Here is a 24090-nt window from a genome sequence, read left to right as displayed (position 1 = left end):
CTGCTTAGCAGATTTACTGGCATGGAGAGAACTTTCAGTTTGATGCAGGTGAACCTTTGTAATTTTTCCATTTGATTCCTCCCCATTTGTGGACCTCACATATTAATACTGTAGAATCTTGTGTTTTATGCTGAGCAGTACTGCTTCCACAGAGACAAAAAACCACAGAATGGGCTGGGTTAGGATAAGAGCAAAAGCAAACCTGCGACTTTTTCAGTAGGTGAAAGGGCTTCTGCTCCATCTGTCCTCATCAAATGCTCACTGGAGTTCTGTATGGGGCCCTCTCTGCCCCACATGCAGAGACTTAATTGCTAATGTCTGGCCTTTAATGAGGGCCTTGATCATGTTCATTATGGTAAATAACTGAGACATTTGAGATGTTTAAGTCATGTCTCCATAATGTAACCCTTGAAGGGAAAGGACACGCAGAAACTCAGGAAAGGCACAGCAGTGCCACAGAAGTCCATTAGGCACTTGGTCAGGCATCAGCCCTCTCCCTGGAATCTGGCTGGGGACTATGCAAACCTGGACATGAGCTCCTCTGGAGAGAAACACGGCACTTACCTTGTAGGCCCCCTGTCCATGCCACTATTCATTTCTTAATGCAAGCAGTAGTTTTAAACGGTTATCCAAGGTTCATGTCACCACCCTTTTCGTGCTGTAAATCTGGGGAGGTCCAGAGCTTTTTGGGTAGTTAAATCTGTCTAGGTAATAAGAGTTGAATGTAGGTAACAGTTTTTAAAAAGTAAGAATTTCCTAAGGAATAAGACTGAACTTCCAGAGACTGCAACATCTCATGCTTCCTCCATGAGTGTGACTCACTACAATGTAAAGGAGGGAAATGTGTTGGGCTATAAACTGGTATGAAAATGTTGAAGAGCACACAGCTATTTAAAAAACAACAAAAAAGGAAAGAGTAAAATTTCTTGCATAGGGAATGTACCCTACAGTAAAAACTCACTGCTTTGTACATTCATTCACAAGCAGCAGGACGGTTCATGTGTTTCTATGTTCTTGGTGAACAGATAAAACAATCCTAAAAGAAAAAGGGAGCAGAACTCCGAGAAGCAAACAGAGGAAATTGCCTAGATGGAGGCAAAAATACATCTGAATTTGAGTCCTGTTTTAATTTATTCAAAGGAGAGGACTTGCATTTGCTTCAAAACATCAAGTGGAAAATAAGTATTTTGGTTTGCAAAACAGAAGTTCATTACTTATAAAAAACAATCAAGAGGCTGAGTAGTATCTTGAAATCTCATTCCTTTTCTGATGTGGATGTTGCTATGCAATTATGTACCTCTTAGAAAGAGAGATGTCTTGGCACTTCTGTTTAAACTATTTTCTTCTCTAAAAAATGCCATAAAGCATGAACAAGGTTTGAATAGCAGATATGTATGATCAAAATCTGTATTTTAACGCTATGGAAAGTAGGACAAACAAGCAAATTGGAGAGCAGCTTATTCTAACAAAATAGTGGTATTATAGTTTTTGCACTTAAAACAATTTTTGTACATTTATACTCAAAACAATGGCTATAGAGTTTTACCTAGAACTTCAAATAATGTTTGATGGGAATCTGCATTAGTTTACAAACAAATTAGAGCTGCTCTTAATTTCAGCAATCTGTAACCAGAAAGCTTGGATCAAAGCTCTTTATTCCTCAGGAGTCAGTCACTGGAAATGCTGACCTCCTCTGAATGTTTCCAATTGACTGATGGTACCCAGATGTGATACCGGCAAACTGGGACAGCAGTAGAAACTTGGTGCTCATGGAACAAGGAAGACCACACTTGATTGAAAAAAAGAATCCAAATTTAGTGTTGTTAATCTCATAATTAAATAAATTCTAAGTCTGTAATTACTTCACTATCTTCATTAATTTGAACTTGCAAACCTTTCTTTAAAGGAATGGGCTATAATCACAGGAGTAGCCTTTTGAAGTAAGAGAAACTACATTGATTACTAAGGATTTACAATCAGAAAAGACAATAAGATGAGTGAGAGCTCTAGATTTTAAACAGAGAGATCTGTTTTCATTACTAAGTGGTTTTAAAAATGTAAACACTGGATAGGGGAGGGAAGAAAATAAGAAAATGAAAGGAAACGTTGATCTTGGTTCTTTTTCCCCAAAGACTCAGTCATGCAAAAGTCACAGGTTTGGAGACTCATAAAAATAAATTTTATTCTAACAAAGCTTGTCTTGTTCATTAACACTGCCTTCCTCCAGTGTATGAAACAAAGTTCTATTCTATTAAAATACTTTTATCTATACAGATAGCCAAGTTGTACTTGATATTCTGAGCCAAATAAATTTGTATCATTTTATTCATCATCACAGGATTCTTTAAAGGAAGCTTGAGATGAAGATATTATTAAATATGTGATGAGCTCAAATAATATCCAACTTAAATACCAGTGTGCTACAAGACTGAAGAGTGCCAGTAGGAATCTCATTTTGTGATATGCCCAGTGGGCCTTGTGTGTTGAGTGATAGGATAATCTAGAGTTCTGATATAAAACCTTTGTTAATACTTGTACATATTTTTTCCAGTTCTAACAAGATAAATCCCACCAGCAACTTAGTGAACCTCCATATCAACATCAGTGCTGTGGCTCAAGTACAGATCAGAGGGTAAGCATTCAACTATTTCAATTCATTATGATAACTATTTTTTACAGAATCTTTCTGCATATGATAATCTCATGCAGTGAATCTTTTGGCATATTATAGACCCAAATGCCTTATCCATCTAGGACACCTGGGTCTCACCCCTGCAAGCCTTGCAGGATGGAGCTACTACAAACTTGACTGTCTGTGCAAGGACAGCGACTTAAAGAATCTCACATTGCAGTAACACCAGTCAGAGCCAGCATTTCATTTGGGCATTCCAATTGTGCATGGATGTTACTAATATAAAATGCCTGCTCATATGTGTAGGTCTTCTTGTGCAACCACTTGGATGCTAAATGCTGAATACCAAACAGAATCTACTGCTTTTATGGCTGGAAATGTGAAACACATTATGGTAAGGCATGTAGTAATAGAGAGCAGAGTGAGGCCTTGGGAGAAAGGATGAGTAAGAAATGAGTTATGATAAACTGTTCACTGACACAAAGTACACCAAAATTAAACAAGCACAGGATATGATCAAAGATGATAATTTCTCACTCTGTTTTCATATACAGCTTAGTTTTGGAAACTATAAACTGCAATTAGGTGATAATTGCCAGCTGAACATGAGGCAGCACTGTGCCTTTGTGGCCAAGAAGGCCAGTGGCATCCTGGCTTGTATCAGACATGGTGTGGCCAGCAGGCATTGATCAACACTCTGTGCTGGGCACTGGTGAGGCCAAACCTCAAATACTGGCATCATTTTTGCACCCCTCACTACAAGAAGGGCATTGAGGTACAGGAGCAAGTCCAGCAAAGAGGAACAAAGCTGGTGAAGGGCCTGGAGCAGCTGAGGGAGCTGGGGGTGTTCAACCTGGAGAAAAGGAGGCTCAGGAAGACCTCACTGCTCTCTACAAATAACTGAAAGGAGGTTGTATTGTGGTGGGAATCAGTCTCCTCTCCCAGATAAAAAGTGGCAGGACAAGATGAAATGGCCTCTAGTGGCAGCAGGGGAGGTTCAGTTTAGATATTAGGAATATCTTCTGCCCAGAAAGAGTTGTCAAGGACTGGAAGAGGCTCCTCAGGGAAGTGGTACAGTCACTATCCAGGGAGATACTGAAAAGACGTGTAGATCTGGCATTGAGGGACATGATTTAATTGTGAACTTGACAGCACTAGTTTTATGGTTGGACTCCATAATCTTTAATGTTTTTCCAACATAAATGATTCTAAGATTTTATAAGAATATTAGAGTGCCCTGTAAAATCTTGGAACTAGACTCCCATTCTGGCATCCTGGAGAAAGTCAGGAGGATGTCTGGGATATTAGATTTCCTTCATCTCCTCTTATGAAACTACAGCTCAGAAAAACCCATTAACCATTATCAGCTCTGCAAGGGTTGAACAGGAGCTACAAGGCCTAGATTCACTTCCACAGTCAGGCCATGAGGCTTGGCTGATGCAAGAAGGGCAGATGTCTCTGATGTGATGCACCTCAAGGGGCTGCCTTAGGTGTAAGAAAATTTAAATTTATTTATTTATTTATTTATGGGGTTCTTAATTTATAAAAATGTATTTATTCTTGTCACTTCCAAGACAACATGACTACCTAGTGCTAGCAATAAGTCAAATAACATGTTTTCTGCTTTAATATTCAATCTATCTGCTCTAATCTGGTCTAATATTCAGTCTAAATCTGAGGGATTTTAAAAGGATTTTTTCATCATATTTTGTAAGTGTATTCCAGATTAAGAAGACCCTAAAACTAGTCAGGTGGAAAAAAGAAAGCTGGCAGTCAAAGACTGTGTGGATATATGTTAATTACTTTATTTCTGAAAAGGAGCACTCGCAATACAACTTGTTGAATAAGAACAGAAGTGAGAATATTATTTTATTCTCTGTAGCTAGTGGTGATCTAAGGAAATGAGCTGGATAGAAAGAGAGGTGAAGAATACAAAAGGTGTAATACACAAGTAGAGGCTGAGGAGAAAATAATCAAAAGTGTAATTTAATGGGCTACAGATGTGTGAGAAAGTGTTGGGAGCCAGCAGCTGCTGGGGTTGCCATGGGTGAGCACCCAGGCTAAGGACAGGCTGGAGTTTTGGACTGGAACAGTTGTGGTTACATACACAGGACTTCCCAGTAAGAACTGCTTCCAGTGCTGTGGATTCTTTTTCTTTTTTTTTTCTTTTTTTTTCTTTTTTTTTTCTTTTTTTTTTTTTTGTGAAGTCTCTCCTCACTTTATTAAAAAAGTCTTACAAACTTTTTATTCTTTGCAGACTCTTTGGAAACTTTTCTTCCATCATGCTTTTTGTGTGCCATAGAGTGTTCCTTTTAATGAAACCTTCTGTAACATGTAAATTGATAGACCACAAAATGACCGCAAAATCCTCAGTTATTAGGAGCTTGGTGATAAGTGGAAAAAGTTGCTTGAATTGCTGCCTGCAGTTCTAGGAAACAGGTTATTAAATACAGAGGAATTACTTAATTGAATGACTTCCAGTTTCTTTCCTCTTAAGTATTTCAGTTTCCTTATTAGCTATAGCATTCCCAAGTGCTTTGTTGACAGACTTTGCTAATTACTCAGAGATGCTAAAACATGCAGTTCCAAGGGAATTGCTCACTATTTCTTAGATAAAAATAAAAGAGAGACTGTGTCCACATTTGGACTGGAAAATATCTTGTATTAGTTTCTTTACTTCTCTTCTGAGAATTGCACAGAGTGGAACTGAATGCATCATACATTTTACTGAGGAAAAACAAGTATTTATGAAACTGTGCGTATGCATACATGCAGATATACGTGCACAGTGGAACCATGCTAATACTTCTTCTGTGAGAAAGGAAGAAATCTTCTTCAACAGCCTCTTTAAAAGAAAATTAACATAACTCTTTAGATAGTTCAATAAGCAGTTGCTTTGACAACTAAGATTTGATTATTCTGCTTACCTCTCTTTGTCTTCAGAAATGTAGGAGTTTTAGTATTGGCATGGTTATCTCCCACTGCTGAAAAAGTGCTAGAGGAATGAGAGATTCAACAAGGAAGTAATTTGGATTAAGAGGATTTGTAGCTGGCAGAATTTTTATTGTATATCCCCATAAAAGCCTTTTCTGTGCACCATACTTTGTTTATCATATTTTTCAGTACTTCTGTTTCATGATAATTGTCACCTAAAAGTCTAGGGAAAATCTTTGGATAATAAATCATTCAAATGTTAAAAATATTCTCAATTAAATGCAAAATAAAATAGTAAAAAGTGTGAATTTGTTTTTCTTTGACCCAATTTTGCTTCTTCGTGTCAATAGTGGAAGTCCTCAAAATAACTGTAAATTCTGTTAAAATAAATGTTCTTATATACACTACAATAATTTGAATTTAATGTCTAAATTTATACTATACATTTTGTTGATCCCTGAATAAGAATCCTTCCCTGACAGTGCAATAGAAAACACTGAGTTTTGAAACCTCATGTCTTCTTCTTTTTGTCTCTGTACAGTTTCTGATTTGCAGGTTTTTGTGGTAGATAAAGGGTCTGTGTGTCTTGGCCTTTGTAACAACACTCTGAAGTTCCTATTCTGCAACAGCAATCAATGGTTAAAATTCATATTGGAAACAAGATGATTTGTGAAACTTAGGTTAAGTACCTAATAAGAATTTACTTTTTAATTAATATGTTGAGTTTCTTTTATTGTTAGGATAGGCTTGTGAATTTGTCCTGTGGCATACTTGTTAGTGCAAACTGCTGGCAATTTGAAGTCCAAGGAAGTATTAAGAGTTAGGATACTCTGGAATACACCAAATTTCACCAAAAGTTGTACTTCAGCTGGATGGCATTAAGCTGTTCTTCTCTGGGATTTCCTGCTGCTTTGAGAAGCTGTATACTGTAGAAAATTTTCATTCATTGTATATGACATAAGAACTGTAATCAAGAACAGTTTGTTCCTTCCAATAGTATTTTTTCAGCATTTGCAACAAAACTATCCAATCTTTTCTTCAAGGGGCAATCTGCAGCAGGGCCACTGCAAAGTGATTAACATCAGTGCCTAGAAGTCCATTATGGTATTCAAATTTTACACTCTAAAAAATTAATGATTGTTTTTTTACAGTTTTCTGTTAGCAAAACTCCAGCTTTGGCAGAACCAACATTGAAATTTTATGGATTTTCTTTCAGCTAAAGACTCCATAAATCAGCAAAACTGAGTGAGAGTTGACCCTGGCAAAGAAAGGGTAACACCATTTCCTTGTAGCACCAAGAGCTACATGCAGCACTTGTAGGTGACAGATGTCTGTGCCAGAACTGACCCATCATGCTAAAAGAAATTCTTGGGATCTGATTTCCCAACTTCTGAACACCTGAGTGAGGTTTAGTTGGCATCTGAATGGAACTGGTACAATGAAATTCCAATTTTTTATGAGAAATAAAATGTTTGTGATTCAAATAAAAATGTTAACAGAAGACTACTTTCTTAAGGTCAGATAGAGAAGAAAAGGAAAAAATAAAAAAGCAGCTGGAAATATGTCAAATATTAAGTCACATTTTTCTTTGTTTATGTTTTATTTATGTGTTGCAATTTGCGACAATATTCCAGGGAATACTTGAACTGCCACTTTGTTTGCAAAGCAGTTGAAAAGCCTGGAGCACTCTTTTAGAGTCTAGTCCTGAATTCTGTTTCTCAGTACACCAATTTCCATTATGACTTTATGGAAGTCACAATATCTCTGTTTCCCATCTACTATGTTCTGGAGGCATTGTAGCATTCACCTCACCTAATTCTAATTAATATGCCCAAATAACAAGCCTTTGAGGGCTCAGGTTTTTATAGTGGTCATCATTTTGTTCTAAAACTAATGCAATCAGTCACTGGTAACAGTTACTGTTTAACCTGTTTTATACAGTTACTCTTTTATACTGTTTTGTATATTACAGAGTGTCTCACCCCCCAACAATTATTTTGCCACTTCACAACTGGGAGCCCAAAGATGAACCTACAAAAGAAGAAGAAGTTGGTCCTTTAGTAGAACACATCTATGAGGTAAAAATTATGTATGTTTCCACAGGACCTCATGCTTCCCCCACTGAATTCCTGATGAATTTGGTTTATTGTCTTTATCTGTAGCTAGATAAAGCCACAAATGTAAATACTCTGACTTTAGCACATGACCCAAATTTAATCTGGGAATTCACAACCCCATTATCTGTTCATATGAGTGGAGGGGATATTAGTTTATGCTAGGAGTCTGTCTTAGATATTTAAGGGATTTATAAACATTTTGGGTGTTTGACAAGAATTAAAAACAGTGCTTAAAAGTTCCTTATAATCAATGTCAAGTATCTTCTCATTAGAAGCTGTACATGCTGTGCACTGGAAAAAAATATTTTCTTTGACATATAGCTAACTGAAAAACATAATGTAGACATACATGTAAAATTTTCTGTTGAAAACAACTCTTAATGTTTGAAGTACACATAATTTTACCTTGTAGTTTTGTTGGTTTTTTCCTATGGATGATTCGTCAATTAAAAGAGTTCAGCTTAGAAAAAGAACATTGAATGAATTTCATAGAATAGAAGCCATCCTTAGAATCTAATGGATGGCCTTTATTCCAGAGGGTAAAACAGGGGGCTTAACATATGGTCATAATTCACAAACTAGCACTCAAGGAAATATAAGCAACTGAACTTAATCAGCAGTGTAAGATTACAATTTGAAGGACATACTAAAGTATAGTGAATACAACTGTAAAATACAAATTATCATTTATGAATTCCCCATCTTAACACATTTCTCTAAACTGAAAAATACTTCAAATCATCCTGTCTCAAGCATTTGGGTTGTTTGTGAAACTGTATTTGTGACTTCAAATATATTAAAATAATTACAGTGATTAGTTACAGTTACTAAGGAAACCACTTACATAGTTTATATCAGCAAAGCATCCAAAAGACCGAGCAGTCTCCCAGAAGATGTTAGATTGCAAGGGCTTTTTATTTAGTTGTAACTAAAGGTCATCAGTCACAAAAATTCTGCAAATTTTAAAAAAGGAGGTTCTCACATCTCTAGGAACTTTGCATAAAGGTCCGTGGTGTTCAGCTTCTTTAACTCTTCAAGCCCAGTGACAACACATGTCCAGACTCCTGATGTCATCAGTTATTTTCAAACTGTAAACTGATATAAGGAAACTATTTCAATAGCCTAGATTTCTAAACATTTATTATTTCTATCTTTGCTTATTTTCCCTAGAAAAAATAATGTCCTGGGATATCAATTTAGGAAAACTAGTTTCTTTACTTCTTTTGAGAAAATCTATATTGAGAATGTTGAAGATGTAGTTCTTAACCAAAGAAGCTAGTTTAAGTTCTGCTCTATCTTCTATTCTTGTGCCCTGAAATGTGTTTCTTTTGTATTCTGAACTTTTGGCTACTATTTTCAAGCATGATCTGTTACAGTTCACTGTTCATATTTCTATGGGTTTTATTTGCTAGTGTGCTTTGGTTTCGAATTTTTTGATACTTTTTTAGAATTCAACTCTTCATATGTAGGAAAAAATGGGAAGGGTAATGGGTTTCTTGAATACACACTCAGACAGAAAAGACTGTTCTCTCGGATTTGCCATTGGCTTTGTGACTAACATGAAGAGGTTCTTCCCTCATACCTGCCACAGGTTCTCCATCAATAAAGTGATATTAATAATATGTGATAGTCTTCCCTAAATACTCTAAGGCTGTGTCCACTAAGAATTTGAAAATGTCTCAGTGGTGGTTTCAATGTTTTTTATTGTTTTTACTGCCTTGGAAAGTACTGATCATATTTCTTCAACAGCTGCACAATATAGGACCAAGTGCCATCAACCATACAGTTCTCCATGTTGGTTGGCCTGTGTCCAATAGAGAAGAATTTCTTCTTTATATTCTCCACATTCAGACACATGGACCATTGCACTGTCAAACAAGCTCTCCTATTAATACAATGCAAATAAAGGTAAGTACTTCATTTCCATCACTTTCTTGATTTTGATTGGGTTTTTTTGCCTATACTTCACATGGAATGGAAGTTTCACGTGAATGGAACTTTCTTGGGAATTTTTAACAGTCCAAGATCATTTTCCTGGGTAAGAAGCAAGATATAGATAGCCTACAACATTTCTAAAGTTAGTGCTTTGTACATGTTTGGTTTCTGTACTCAATATGAGGAGAAAGGTGTGCTCAGTCCCGCTGTCGATGCTACCAACAGAGATGTTGCAAAGGGCCCTGTCCCAGTACCACCACTGAGGAATACCACACGTCACTGGTCTCCAACTGGACATTAAACATTGACCACAATTCCTTGAGTGTGATCACACAGCCCATTCATTATTCCCTGAGTGCTCTGTCAGATCCATGTGTTTCCAGCACAGAGACCAGGATGTCATCTGGGACAGTGGCAGATGCTTTGTCTAGGTGCAGGTAGATGATTTCAGTTGTTCTTCCCTTGTCCAGCAACACTGTGACCCCACCATAGAAGGCCACCAAATCTGTCAGGCACAATTTGCCTTTAGTGAAGTCACATTGGCTGTCACCAATCACCTCCTCATTTTCCATGTGGCTTAGCATAGTTTCCAGAAGATCTGCCCCATGATTGAACTGGGTGCAGAAGTGAGACTGACTGGTCTGTAGTTCTGCAGATTTTCCTTTTTCACCCTTTTTAGAAATGGGGGTTATGTTTCCCCTTTTCCAGTCAGTGAGAACTTCACCAGACTGCCACAACTTTTCTGATATGGATAGCGGCTTAGCCAGTTCATCTGCCAGTTCCCTCAGGTCCCATGGATGCATCTCATCAAGTCTCATGGACAAGTGCAACTTCAGATTCAGAGCAGGCAGTTCTTTATTCTCCCTTCTGTGATTTGGGCAGTGTGCCTGGAGCGTTTGCCAGTGAAGACTGAGGCAAGAAAGTCATTGAGTACCTCAGCCTTCTCAACACCCTGGGTAACCAGGTCTCCTATTTCCTTCTGGTGATTTTCCCTCACCAACCTTTGAGTATCCATAGAAGCTTTTCGTATTGTTTTTAACATCCCTGGCTGCATTTAATTCTCTTAGGGCTTTAGCTTTCCTAACCCAATCCCTGGCTGCTTGGACAATTTCCTGTTTTAAGATCTATGTTTGTAATGGCAGATCCCCTCAAAAGAGCTTGGTTTGGCTCAAGGTCAGAAGATTAGGCAAAACACAGCTCTACATATTATCCCATCAAAAACAAGGTATCCAATTTATTAAGCATGACTGATTCCAGACATTTCTGGAGTAAACAACAACACCTCTCAAGTTTAAGCAGTAGCCTGTTAAACATCTTTCAGGGAGAGGTACATTCCAAGTGCTAAAAATGCTCTACATCTTTTGCATAGCAGAATGGGTGTGAGTTTGGTGTATTGGATGAAAGGGGAGACAACTTTTTAGTGATGAGGAGTGTTCACAGCTTAAGGAGTTACAAGTCAAGTCTTTAGCTTGAACAGACAGAACTACAATATACTTAAAAAGAGTAAGAAAAATTGATGTCTACAAAATATAGTATTGTTAGAGTTTTGTGTTTCACCTGGGAAACCAAAGAGGTGTTAGAATTCCACCCTTTTATTTAGTTTCTTAAAGAAAGAAAAAGCAAATGTGTGATAGAAAATCTCTGTCCATTTTATACCCAAATCACATCAAGATTGGAGACAGGGAATTTTTTCTGCATATCTTTTCTACCTAATTTTTCACCTCTTTTTCAGAAGTGGTGAGGAGGAAGAAGCTAAGGTGCTGCATTTGTACTTGCACACCTATCCTCTTAAACTCACTGATCAGATCAGGTTGCAAGTACATGAAAAGCAGTTCAGCATCCTCCCACCCTAGCCATGTGTTCTGTTTAAGGTTGAATTAAGAAGTTGTGTAGAATACTGCCACAGTTCTTACTGACATTTTCAGGCAATGAATTTTTTTTTTTTTTTTTAAAGTTTACCCTTCCTTCTCCTACTTAATAATGATTGCTTCTGTTACATAAAAAAGACTGAATTCTTGTGAAGCTTGTGAGAAATTTTCCTGTAATAATGGTCCCTCTGTTATGGCAGAATATGGCTTTAGATACACAGTTGTTATGGCAAGAAATTAAATATCCTTTCCTTATTTCAGTTTTTCAAAGCATTGAACAGTATGAATACACAAGTCAGGTTTCAAATATGTAATGCTTATCTATTGCTTCAGATGGCAAGAGGACACAGACACAAGCTTCTTCAAGTTTCATATAAACAACAGGATGCTTAGCTCAAATTTCCAAATAAGGCTAAGGACATTAAATGCCTGACTTCTCTTGGATATCTGAACTTACTTCTCTTAGGGCACTAAGGGCTTTCCCCTTTGAAATGACTCAGATTGTTCTGTTTCAATCAAAGCAGTACATTCCTCCCCACTGCTGAATTTCTTGCCTTATAAAAATGTTTTATTTGAGCTTGCTGTCTAGTCCACAAAAATAAGTCACACCTATGCACACATAGGAAGACTTTTGTTTAGGAACTTTTCTGTAGATTATCTTTCTATGAAGACATTGAGGGATGTGAAATGATAATAAATTTTGAATCTTAAAAAAGGTGTAAAAAGGAGCAAAAGTACTTATCAAAGATACGGAATGAATTCCAAGCAGAACAACTCAGAGCTCAGTACACTAGGACACTTCAGTCTAGAAAAGAGGTGACTGTGCACAAATATGATCCTCTGATCCTCAAAATGAGTAGTGGCAGGTGGATTGACTGTTCTCTGCCTCTTCCTGCACAGGAACTGGAACATCTAATGAAGTCTGGGGAGCCAGATTCAAAACAAGCAAAACAAAGTGATGGCTCATGGTGGCAGGTCTCAGGTGTCTGGAATTTGCGGCCAAAGGGAAATAGTCAAGGTTAAAAGTTCATATGATTCTAAGAGGAAAGTAAACAAATTCCCAAAAGAGAAGTCCAGTGAAGATTAGTAAATGCACACAAACTTCATATAGATAAGGAAGTCCCTGATCTGAAAACATTCAGAGGCTGAAAGTTCTTAGGAGAGCATTGTGTATGCATGCCCCATTCTTACTTCCTTCTTACTCTTCCTTAAGGCAGTTGTGATGAGAAGAGGGCTCAGTTAGATTGCCTTCTGGCTTGAGACAGAGCTGTTTTTTTCTTGAGTTGTTTTTCTCTTGAGTTGTTTTTTTCTCCCAGACTGATGGTAAAAAGCATTTTTATGAAACCTGTACCTATAAATACCACTGTGGTAGAATATACAGACACACATGGCACATTCTCAATAGCTGAGCACTGCAGTACCACGAGAGAGGCATCTGTCAGGGAAGCAGTGAAATAACAACAAAAATCCACCACATGTATGAGGTACATCCACCAACATGAGTGGCAGGAGCTAACCCCTTCCAGAGGTAGTCTGCTCATGCTGTAAAACTGTTAGTACTGTCTTTAGGGCTTGATCTTAGGACAAAGTAATACCATCCAATGCATTGCTCTTGAATGGTCACCAACTGCTCTTGTGTAATTTTGTGTATAATCTAGTAATATAATAGATGTATATTGTATACTATATAATAAATATTGTGTTTTAATATAGATAAGAAATATTTAAATATGTATAATGTAGTATAATATAATATAATATAATATATGTAAAATAAAATCATGTGTATAATCTTTGTGTAAAAAAGTCTTCTTCCAGAACATTTCTGATGGAGTTACACAGTGCAGCAAAGGCTGTAGCCTGGCTAGAAAACCAGAAAAGTGGAACAGGGTATTGGAATGAGAAGTGGAGAACTGGAGAGGTCTGGAAACCTGCTCAAAGTAATAATGCTCAGGAGAAGAAAGCAGTACAGTTTTCCATGGTGGGGAAACTGAGACAGATCGCTGTAGTTAAAGGGAGGGAATGATCCTGTAAGACAGTGTGCCAGATACATGGCATATAAAAGAGCAACAGAGATAGATTATACAGTTGAGCAATTTCATGTGACCAGATCAAGAAGGATAAAGTAATATCTTTAACCTGGACATCTAGGCCACTGGACAAATTCTGCTTTTAAATGGCTGCAGGAGACACACATGTTTCTCTTAACCACAGAGGGCTCTTTTCGAACCTTTGCTGTAACAATTCACTAGGATGCTAACGCTCTAGGATCTATGAAAAAAGAAAAATGTAAAAATGAAAATCCTTTGGTATTCAAATGGATCTACATATATATCCATTGTGATCATATATTGAGGGTTTCTTTGCAAGTACATTACTATATTGTGGGTTTTTTTTAAATTTGTCATCATTAAAGAAGTCTATATGCTGGTGAAAGAATTCTGGAAGGAAAGTTTGCACGTTACCACATTGAGAGGGAAAGATTTACTAGCTACTTACAGGTTCCCTTATTGCAAATAGACAATGGCAACCTCATGAAGCAACAGAAAAAAAGGAAAAAAAGGGGATTCTTTTCTTTTTTTTCCCATGGGTTTTCTTCTGTTAATGAATTATAATATCTTTCACTTCGTAGGATGCTTTTGACTGAAGATCTCAGACAATGTTAAATGTTTATGTTCTATTTATAGCATTTTAATTTTAATCAGATAAATTATACCAATTTTCCAAATCTAGTGCTACACAGCATTAGTGTGTGGGAGATTTTGCGTGTTTATAACTATTCTCTTTCCTTTAATGCTACAACATTTATTACAATTACAAACATTTTCTTTAGGAATTTGTTTAAGACATTTTGTGTTCAGAGGTAAAAAGAACTGATAAGAAGGATCTGATGTAGCACTTTATAATCAGATGTCCTTAAGGAATAGCTTTGGCTATGTTTAGTTGAGTTCCTGTTGAGATCTTACTGTAAACTTCTATGTATATTTTATTGTGATTTTACATTATTGGATTGTCATGAATTAAAATTTATCTGTACTTCTGTAGCAGTTGGCTCCAGGAGTTATTTGAGGCTTCATAAAAGAAGCCATAAATGCCCTGTATAGAAATTAAAGACAAACTGCCAACAAAAAGTAGTTTTTAATTGGAGAAAAAAAATCTGTAAATATAAAGCTGAAGAGAATGCATTTTAATGTGAGATTAAAAATGAAGAAGCTGTTACATTTTACAAATTTGAGCTGTTACCAAAACAAATCTGTAACATATTTGTTATATGATCAAAAATTGTGTTATTTCAAGTCAGACTTCCATTTTGTTCTAAAACTGGTAAAATCATTATATTTTATTAGGCAGATTCTGATCTGAACTAATGAATAAACTATTATGCAACAACTCTGAATTTGACCTGTTATATATATCAGAATTTGCCCCTGAGAGTCTAACAAAATTAAGTAAAGCAACGAAATTGACACCAGTAAAAAGTGGAGAAAAATATTGTCTGCTGTAATTCCTATAAGTGGGTAATATCTTGCTGTGCTATTACTCATCATACTTCTAGTGGAAGACAAAGTATTCTCATGATTGTGCTGTTCAGTTGAATAAGCAGTGTTAATCCAAAATTCAAGACCTCTGAGACAGGAACAAATCTGTTAGAATCGTTGTATGTGTATGTCATTACCATTCCCATTTCTTTCTTTGCAGTTTGCTGTTCCAGAAGACACTCCTGAACTTGCTGCTTTTTTATACAATTCCACAATTTCTCATTACATCAGGAGAAGGGATGTTGCAGTGGCAGAACCTCACAGGAAAAACTCTGCAAGAATATTGGTGAGCTATCTAAAAGCTGTGTACTGGGAATGTGCAGGGAAAGGTGGGACTCTACAGTGCCACAGGCAAGGCAAATGGGACACGTCACTGTATTTTTAACAGTCCAGACAATGCTGGAGCAATAGCAATGCTGTCTCTCCTAGGAAAATAGTTCTGATTAGACAGTCTGGTACCTGAGTATTTGGAATTGGCTGTGTTTTCAGACATTTTTTTCCACTCCTGCATTCAAAGTGCCATCCTTAGCATACTTCAGCCCTGTGGGTGTCAGCTGCCTTTGCCTAAAGGCAATGTGTGAACCCAGTGACCTTGAGATCAGGCAAGGGATTCACAGTCAGTGCTTTCCATCTATTTTTATGAACCTTTGGCAGAGTTTCTTTCATGCTGTCCAGTCTCTTATTAAGCTGTTTACTGCAAACTCGTGCTTGAATTCCTTGACCTCACTAGAATTTGGAAGCAAAGAACCTCACAAACTTAAGTGTTCTGGACTAAGAGAATAATTATTGCTTCTGAAAGTTAATTTGGCAATTTTTATAACAGGAAGAAGATAGAATCTGAAAGTAACAAAAACTGTAACATTACTAAGAACAAAATCACAGTTTAACCCATTTTAAGCAATAATCACTGTTGATTCCTGTGCCATTCTTTCATCAACCCAATAACCTAGGGAGAATCTGATTCCACTGTGTCTGAAGGAAAAATGCCAGGACTTTCAAAGACATGCCAGTCAATATCACAGAACACTTAATCAATTCTTCAGTGATATCTTAATTTTCAGTCATCTTTCTGAGTGACTTGGCTCATAGGCTGCCAACATAAAAATGACTGCAGCAACTGGAAGTGGTTAACAAAGTTCTGAAGTATGCACTGTGTTTGCAACTTAAAATATGAAGCAGAGAATTTTCAGCTGCTTGATGTAGACGGAGCAAACATATTTAGTGAGGTACTCAGTAAAAAGGAAATTGGCACTTTGATGAGCATTCTTCTAGGAAAATATGCATTTGGTCAGCACAAATTAGGATACGATTGGGTGCAGTGCTTACCACTGGATATATAGAAAGATTTTCCAGGGTGAGCATAGAAAAGCAATGTCATTGGTTCAGTTAGAAGGTGTCCCAGTACTAATGCCTTCAGCATTAGTTACTGCTGATGCATAGTTGTTTTTTTTTTTATTTGACATATTGGAAGTATACATGGAAAAATTAATGTTGCTCTGGAAAAGACTGATTGGCCAAACATAATTCTCTGTTTAAAATTGTATTTTTTTTTATAAATTTTAAGTTATTTTCATTTATCAAAGCATTTTTACAAAGAGACAAAATGCTCTCAGAACCTCTTATTCTATTTATACTATTGATTAAATATTTGGTTTCTTTTCCATTAGTTCCAATGTTATATTGTTCTGAAAATCACTACAGGCTAAATGCATTACTAAGAAAAACAGAAATATGTGTTCAGGTCCTAAAATGTCAGCCAAAAGTAGACTTTTTTGCATACTAATGATTTGTTTTGCTAATGTGTGTTTTTGACCACTATGATTAATGAAAACAAGTCTTCTCCTTCCTGCCAAATAAATAAATCTGTTTGGAGGATGTTTAAAGCCAAATAAAGAGATACTCTAAAATATTCATTTTTTAAGAAAGTTTATAGTTGCAAGTTGCAGGGTTTACAGTTTCATTTTCAGTCAGATAGAGAAAGCAGCAATTAGGCATACAGCTTCTGCTTATCCTCCAATAAGACAGAGATTTGTGAGGAAAGCTGTCTATAAATATACAGGATTCCTTAAGAGTGTTTTCAGATCTGTTCCATGCATCATCATCTCATTTCCTAAAGATTGGGTAGTGCGTTCTCACTCTCACTAGGGAATAAACTTACTTTTGAAAACTTAGCTTTGCTTTTGAGGTCACAAGGCCTTCTGTCATGGGAGGGATTCTCTGCTTTGGTATAAAAATAGGAATCAATTAAAACCTCAGCGTTACCCTGAGTCAAACAAAACTTTTCAGATAAAACCCATTTGTATATACAAACTTTTTTATTTTTTCCACAAACATTTAATCATTTTTTATGGGATCGTTTTTCCTTTTTATGCCCTAAACAACCACATAATTCCTGTGGTTACCCCATGAGACTCTGTTCATTCCCTTCAGTGGCTTCCAGTCAGCTTTTAACCTTTAGTGTGACATTATTTTGGCAGACTTCAGGAGTATATAGTTTTGAGTTGCAATGCTTGGCTTTTGCTTTCAGCCTTGTGTATGGGCCAGAATCACTGCTCATCAGGAATGGTTCACGGACAGTAAGCTTCAAGGAAAGCAACTAATGAATCTCAGCAAATGTTCTGGCTGCTATGATGTAAATATCAGTGGGAAAACCAGGAGAGTTAGAAAAGAGGAAAGATTTAGCAATATAAATAAACACTTAATGCATAGAGAACAGAAAAAGTGTTGCAATCATAAAAAGATTGATAGGTGAGGAAGAAGCACGTGCTTCAAAGGATTGGTAAGTGCCTGGACATTTTAAGAGTTCTTCAGAGCAGACACTGTTGAAAATTACTTTTATTTTCTTTACTATAGGTAGGTGTTTGTATTCATTGGTGATTCAAAAAGAATCTGCTCCTTGGTTTAGAGTTATCACAATGATTCATGGGGTATCTCATATATATTAGATGAAATTACTGATTTCAGACTATTTAGCTCTTTAAGGAAAAGTTTATTTGTTTTTGCTTATTTACAGCATTTGAAAATTATTTTGTTTTCAAAACATAAGTATGACTTCGCTTTATTTTTTGCTCAGAACTGTACAAATGTGAAGTGTGTCTTAATTTCGTGCACTGTGGGACAGCTGGAAAGAGGAAAGAGAGCTGCAGGTCCCGGCTCTGGGCACAAACATTCCTGGAGGTAACGCACACAAACATTTCTTTCTATACACATATAAAAATAATTTATTTGAGCAGATTTTAAAAATAAAAATTAATAAATTAAATGGGGCAAATGTAAATACTTCTTGTTACCATTTTCTTTGAAGATAGCATCTCACTGGTTCCTGTCCAGGTTTTTTGGATGCTGCTTACTTTTTTTTTTCTTGCTATCACTCCTTCTCAAATTTATGTCCTGAATCCTACTTGAAGATTCCAAGATTATTTTTAAGTTCCTCTCCTGGTTTTGTTTCTGCTTTCCTAGACTGACCCAAATGTTCTGCATTTATAACCTCTTTTCCAATGGAAGGTTTTTCTTGGAGCCAAGGAGTGTAATATGTACACTATGTCCAGCTTACAAATTCATTGTTTTTCATTCTCTACTAATCTAGGGAAGAGTAGTATGCATCAGGCTCATATAATACATGACACTCATGTAGTGACAATCCGTCTTACTACTAAAAGGGGCAGTGTAGATGATGGAAAAATAAAACTTCTCTTTGCAAATTCTTGCATTTCCAGCTTCTGCTCTCAGGATTACATTCACACTGCATAAAGGGACCTGTTGGAGTCAGGGCAGAGGAGGGCCACAAAGACGACTGGAAGAATAGAACACTTCTCCTATGAGGAAAGGCTGAGAGAGCTGGGGTTGTTCAGCCTGGAGAAGGGAAGGCTACAGGAAGAGCTTATAGCACCTTCCAGTACCTAAAGGGGTCTTCTGAGAAAGATGGGAGCAAATCTTTCATCAGGGCATGTTGCAATAGAACAAGGGATAATGGTTTTCAACCACAGGTGCATCTATTTAGATTAGATGCAAGAAAGAAGTGTTTGAAAATGAGGGTGGCGAAATGCTGGAACAGGTTGCCCAGAGAGGTGGCAGATGCCCCATGCCTGGAAACATTCAAGGTCAGATTGGACTCTGAGCAGCTTGGACTAATTGAAGATGTCCAGGCTTATGGCAGATGACTTTTAAAGTTCCCTTCCAACCCAAAGTATTCTATAATTTTGTAATGCAAAGGGATTTTACTGTGAGCTGTTACCTCACAGCTGGCCTTGGTTCTGTATTTACTGTGTAGTTGTCATACCTTTAACACTGGAAAATACACTGAGAAATTGATAATTCCATTTGCTGTTATTAAGAAATACCTGCATCTCCTGTCTTGATCAAGCTGACTTATAATTGGCTTGTTTCTCAAGGAATTCAGAATTCCCCAGTCTTTTTATCTGGAATGCAAGAACCTTTCCTGTGCTCCCTACAGCTGTGGAAGAAGAATTCTTTATATGCAGGGTACCTCTTACCCTAGCAAGAGAAGAATTGAGGATCTTCAGTTTACAGCTTTAAATTAAGCTCCTCATGCCTTTGAAGTTAATTTCTCCCTTCCCTCAAATATGAAAAGTAGACAAAAGAAATTCATCCTCACTTGCGTTCCTGGAGAAATGATAATATTTCCAGAAAGTTGAATGCCAGCTCAGTAGCTAACCAAATCCATAATGGCTGCAAAATTTTGGGAGGTCATTGGTCTCCCTTGGTGTACGGGACTATGGCAGTGATGACTTGAAAGGTTTTTCTACCTATCTGTCAGGAGGCCAGGTCACATTCTGTGTTTCTTCTCCAAAAGCTGTTGTAGGATCACTATTACTGAAGAGCACTTAAGTTCTGTTCTCACTGTCTGGCCTTGCTTGAAGAAAAGAGATTTGTGTCTTGCTCAGTATCAAAGGACATCCTTTCAGAGACTAAGTGAACTAATTCCTGATTTGTCAGTGCATTTTCTTTCTATGAACAATCAATCCCAAGAAACTTTCATATCCTTTCTTCAGTTCCATTAACACTAAGCATTAACAATAAAATGCTTTTAAGAGGAAGCATAATTAAAAAAATGTTAGATATGTCTAGATGCTCTAGACTGGATGTGCCTCATTTAGGTTTGCTGAGTGACTCATCTGCTAGTGCAAAAAAAGGCAAGGTCTGGTTCAAATTTAAGTCCAAAAGCATGATAGCTTGGATATCTCTTGGTCCTTTCAAATCTGGGAATTGGGATGGGCATCATTTGGTGCAAGGTTTTGCAAAAGACAGAAAGTACCAGTATGTAAGCATCTCTGCAGCTATAGTAAAAACATATCTATTGGGAAATAGAATGGGCATTTGATTCCATTTTTTCCCAATTCCATTAAGAGACTGCTGGACAAGATCACACAGGCTAGTCCCTGTTAAGTTCGGTAAGAGCTTCACTGGACTGGTTTTCTATTCCTAACGCACAGAGAGAGGCAGAGAAATTATCCTTGACTGGAACAATGTGTGACAGTTTTGAGCAGTGCAGTGGGCAAGCAATAACACAGAAGATCATAATTTTCTTCACCAAGCTAAAGCTCCCTTAGCTACCCTCCTTGCTGGGAACTGAGCCTGATATATTCCAGATCCAGTCAAGTCTTTCTCCTCATCATTCTGCTGGTGAAATATAATTAACTCTGTAAGGGCCAAAAAGTAGGTCTCATGAAAAAATCCTGTGCACAGATCTTTAGATGAAGTTTCTAGGCTATTTACAGCTATTTCAGTGGAAATTAGCCTCATTAGAATTTTCCTAAGCCTAGTTTAGTATATGTCAATAAATATCTGAAAGAGATTAAAGTTAAACAAAATTAATAAGAAACAGTTTCTCTGGGTTTTTGGCTGTGACAGAAGATGTGTAACAATTGAAATAAACTAGCTACAGAAGACACAAAATCTCCTTTTTTAGAATAACTCTTAGTAAAAACAGAATCTTTTTCTGGGGTTTAACCTTAGTTGGACTGACTTAGGTTCAGAACAAGTATAACTGCATGAAATTCAGTGGCATGTTTATTGCAGGAGCAGTGGAACTCATTTTATGAAATTTTTGTAATCTGAAAGTTAGATGCCAAAGCTGGTTGCTAACTCTGTAGACAGTGACAAGACAGAAAGGTATCTTCAGAGGATGCATTATCCAGATGATTTGAAATATCTTCTCTCTGTCTGATCTGGATGGGGAGAAGGGTCAAAGCTGGGCCTTGGGATGTGGGTGTGTGCAAACATTCCAGGCAATGCCGGTGCTGCAGTCCCTTTAGCTCCTCCTTAATAAATCCTGCTTGCTTTGCCTGCACCTCGCTTCACTCAGTGAGCTCCAGGCAGAGATGGAATGTTACACCAGCTTGTGGGCAGGGACAAGGGTGAGCCATCCTGTAGATTCACTGGGTGGAAAGACCTTGTAGGAAACACTCCTACCAGATTACTCCACTGGCCTTACTTACCCTTGCTATCAAACAAGACTTTTTATGGGCTGTGATTTTACCTTTTCCCTGTAAACATTTCTGTGTCCTTTCAATAGTAATTTGCAATTCTTGTTAAGAATCAGAAAAACTCCACTCAAAGCAACAGAATTTTTTTCCTAAGTAGAAAAAGGTAGTTCCCAAAGAACTGTTGCACCCCCCCATTTATGTCTAATTATATGCCAGAATAACGTGATCTCTATTTCACATGCAAATGTGAAGACAGTAAATGGTGTCCTAGGGTCTGCTAGTCTTCCTTCTACTCATCTCAAAACAGTTCCCTTTTTCACAGCCCCTTTTAAAATTAACAGTTACACAACCATCAACATAAAAGACTGTAGAACATAATTAGTTTCCTAAAAAGGAGACAATCTGCTCTTAGTAAGTCTGCAACTGTTGTTAACTAGGCTGAAATCTGCAGATTCAAACTGAGGATTAAAATGCAGTTAAAATAATCAGGATGAGATTATTGTGACTCAGGAAGGACTGTTCAAGGGCCAGACTGAACCCCACTGTCATGCTTTTGTAAAGAAACTTAGGGTAAAAGTCTCTAGAGAAACATTGCAGTTCATGTAAAAGTTAATGTAAAAGTTTTCATATGCCAAAGAAATCAGAATAATGGTGACATACAACATTCCTCAACTGTGTTATAATTTAAATGAAGACATGATGATTTGCGGAAGAAATTGTTTGTGCTCATTAAAGCCGAGAACACGGTGTCAGGATGTTTTTTCTTCTTATAGATATGCTAATGCAAACCTGAGAAGGACTTTATTGGAAGTGATTAATTTATGCTAGGATGAAATAATTAATGTTTTTCACTGAAGTTGTATGGGCAAACATGTGTACTTTGTTGCCACAAAAGGCCTGTCATGTATTGAGTGACTCCTTCCTCTTCCACTTAGTTTAACTGACAACAGCTGACCCTTTTGTCTCCTGACAGTTGTAACCTGTAACCTTAAAACCCAAACTCCCATAACAAATAACAGCTAAATGACATACAGTGATTAAACACATTTGAATAAATAAAGCAGCCCAAATTTCCCAGCCAGCCAACAAAGATAGAGACAGACATTGTGCAAAGGCCAAGAAGAATCACATACTTTTTTGGAGTAACTTCAAAGTCTGGCTGTAAATATGAACTCTCTAGTAAAGCTGACTTTTGGATTCAGACTTGCTGATCAGGCAAATAATAGCCTGATATGTTCGAAACAGAAACAACCTTACATGGTTATGTTATGTTGTGTTCTGATGGGACTCCATTATGTCCCCATTTGTCTGATCATATTTCTGAGTCATCTAAAGGGAGACCCAAGGGGATCTGGTCCAGTATTCTTTGCATGGATGGGTACTTTTTAGTATAAGACTCAGAGTTGGCTAGTGAAACATCTGTTTTGAAAATGCATTTCTAAGTGATGAAGCTGTATAATCTGTCTGATTTGTAACAACCTTCAGGCTCCAAGCTCTTTGGAACTTAAAACATTGTGGGATATGGAACTCAGTGCATTCTTAGCTACTGTTTCATCCTGTACTGAAAATTTCTCATAATGATACAAATCTCCTTCTGGGAGAGGTAGGGGAGGCAGTAATGTAAAACCACAGAGGGTATGTAAGGTTCCCAAAAAGTTTGAAGTTTATTGTATTTTCTTTTCATATTACTGAATATAATTGTGTTGTTTCTCTCTTGACTTTTTGGCAGTTCCAGATATGTGAATTTGGCACTCCTGATCACATGAACTTTAATAGTTAGAAGGGAAGAAAATCTAGTTTTAATCAGAAAAAGTTGAAAAGCAAGAGAAGCACGACTGCATTTTGGTGCTCTCTTGGTACCCAAAGTCATATTTTGGCTTCTCTGTTAAATACTCATTATTTCAATGTTTCTGAATGTGCACTGATCCTGTTTCATTTTAGATGCCTAAAAATGGAAATATATGCTTGGCATATTAATGGTGGTGTGTGCTGCAACACTCTTAACTGCCTGACTGATATCCAAAACCTGAAACTAAATACCTAAGCTCTATGTTCAGCACATGGAGAAAATGAGATACCTCAGACAAAGTGACTTGCATTAACCATTAGGTTGGTGCATGAGGGCTGCTCCTTATCAAGAGGATAGGCACCCAAATCAGGATTTAGGAGGAATATGTTCACCCTTTTTGAACACAAAATCCAAAAGTTATTTAGAAGGCACCTATAGAATTAGATGAAAGACTTGAAGAGGACTTGGTTTATTCCATATTAATTGCCAGAAGCAAGAGCTGACAGCCCAATGATTAGAGAATTCAGGACTGGAAGACTCCAATTCAATTCAAACTCAGCTTGAGAGGCCCCACATCCCTGCTTTACAAAATGATGGTGTTCCCTTCTGCTGAGGCTGCACCAAGGATATAAAAAGAAATTGAGAGGTCTGGAAGGGTATAGAAAATGAAAAAGACCATGATGTAATACTTTGACTTGGACCATCAACTACAAGTTCTCCTAGTCCTGGCATCCACCTTTGCCTTCATTGCCTGGAACCCAGAGCTGTCACCACTGCTGGAGTGCACATTCTAATGAGAAATTTTGTTGAGAATCTCAGTATTTATTACG

General features: G+C 37.1%; 1 protein-coding gene across 1 annotated transcript in view; it reads left to right on the top strand.

Annotated features, from left to right (window-relative positions):
* ITGA8 (integrin subunit alpha 8) overlaps positions 1 to 24090 on the top strand; it is a 117203-nt gene that overhangs the window by 71793 nt on the left and 21320 nt on the right. Inside the window, 6 exon segments of the mRNA XM_031066830.1 lie at positions 2552 to 2632; positions 7539 to 7644; positions 9433 to 9591; positions 15186 to 15311; positions 18099 to 18165; positions 18168 to 18202. Of these exon segments, the coding sequence (XP_030922690.1) occupies positions 2552 to 2632; positions 7539 to 7644; positions 9433 to 9591; positions 15186 to 15311; positions 18099 to 18165; positions 18168 to 18202 (574 nt within the window).

Source organism: Geospiza fortis, unplaced genomic scaffold (genome assembly GCF_000277835.1).
Source record: "Geospiza fortis unplaced genomic scaffold, GeoFor_1.0 scaffold138, whole genome shotgun sequence".
Lineage (NCBI taxonomy): Eukaryota > Metazoa > Chordata > Aves > Passeriformes > Thraupidae > Geospiza > Geospiza fortis.
The sequence above is the reverse complement of the archived record's forward strand: the minus strand, read 5'-3'. Positions and strand labels throughout refer to the sequence as shown.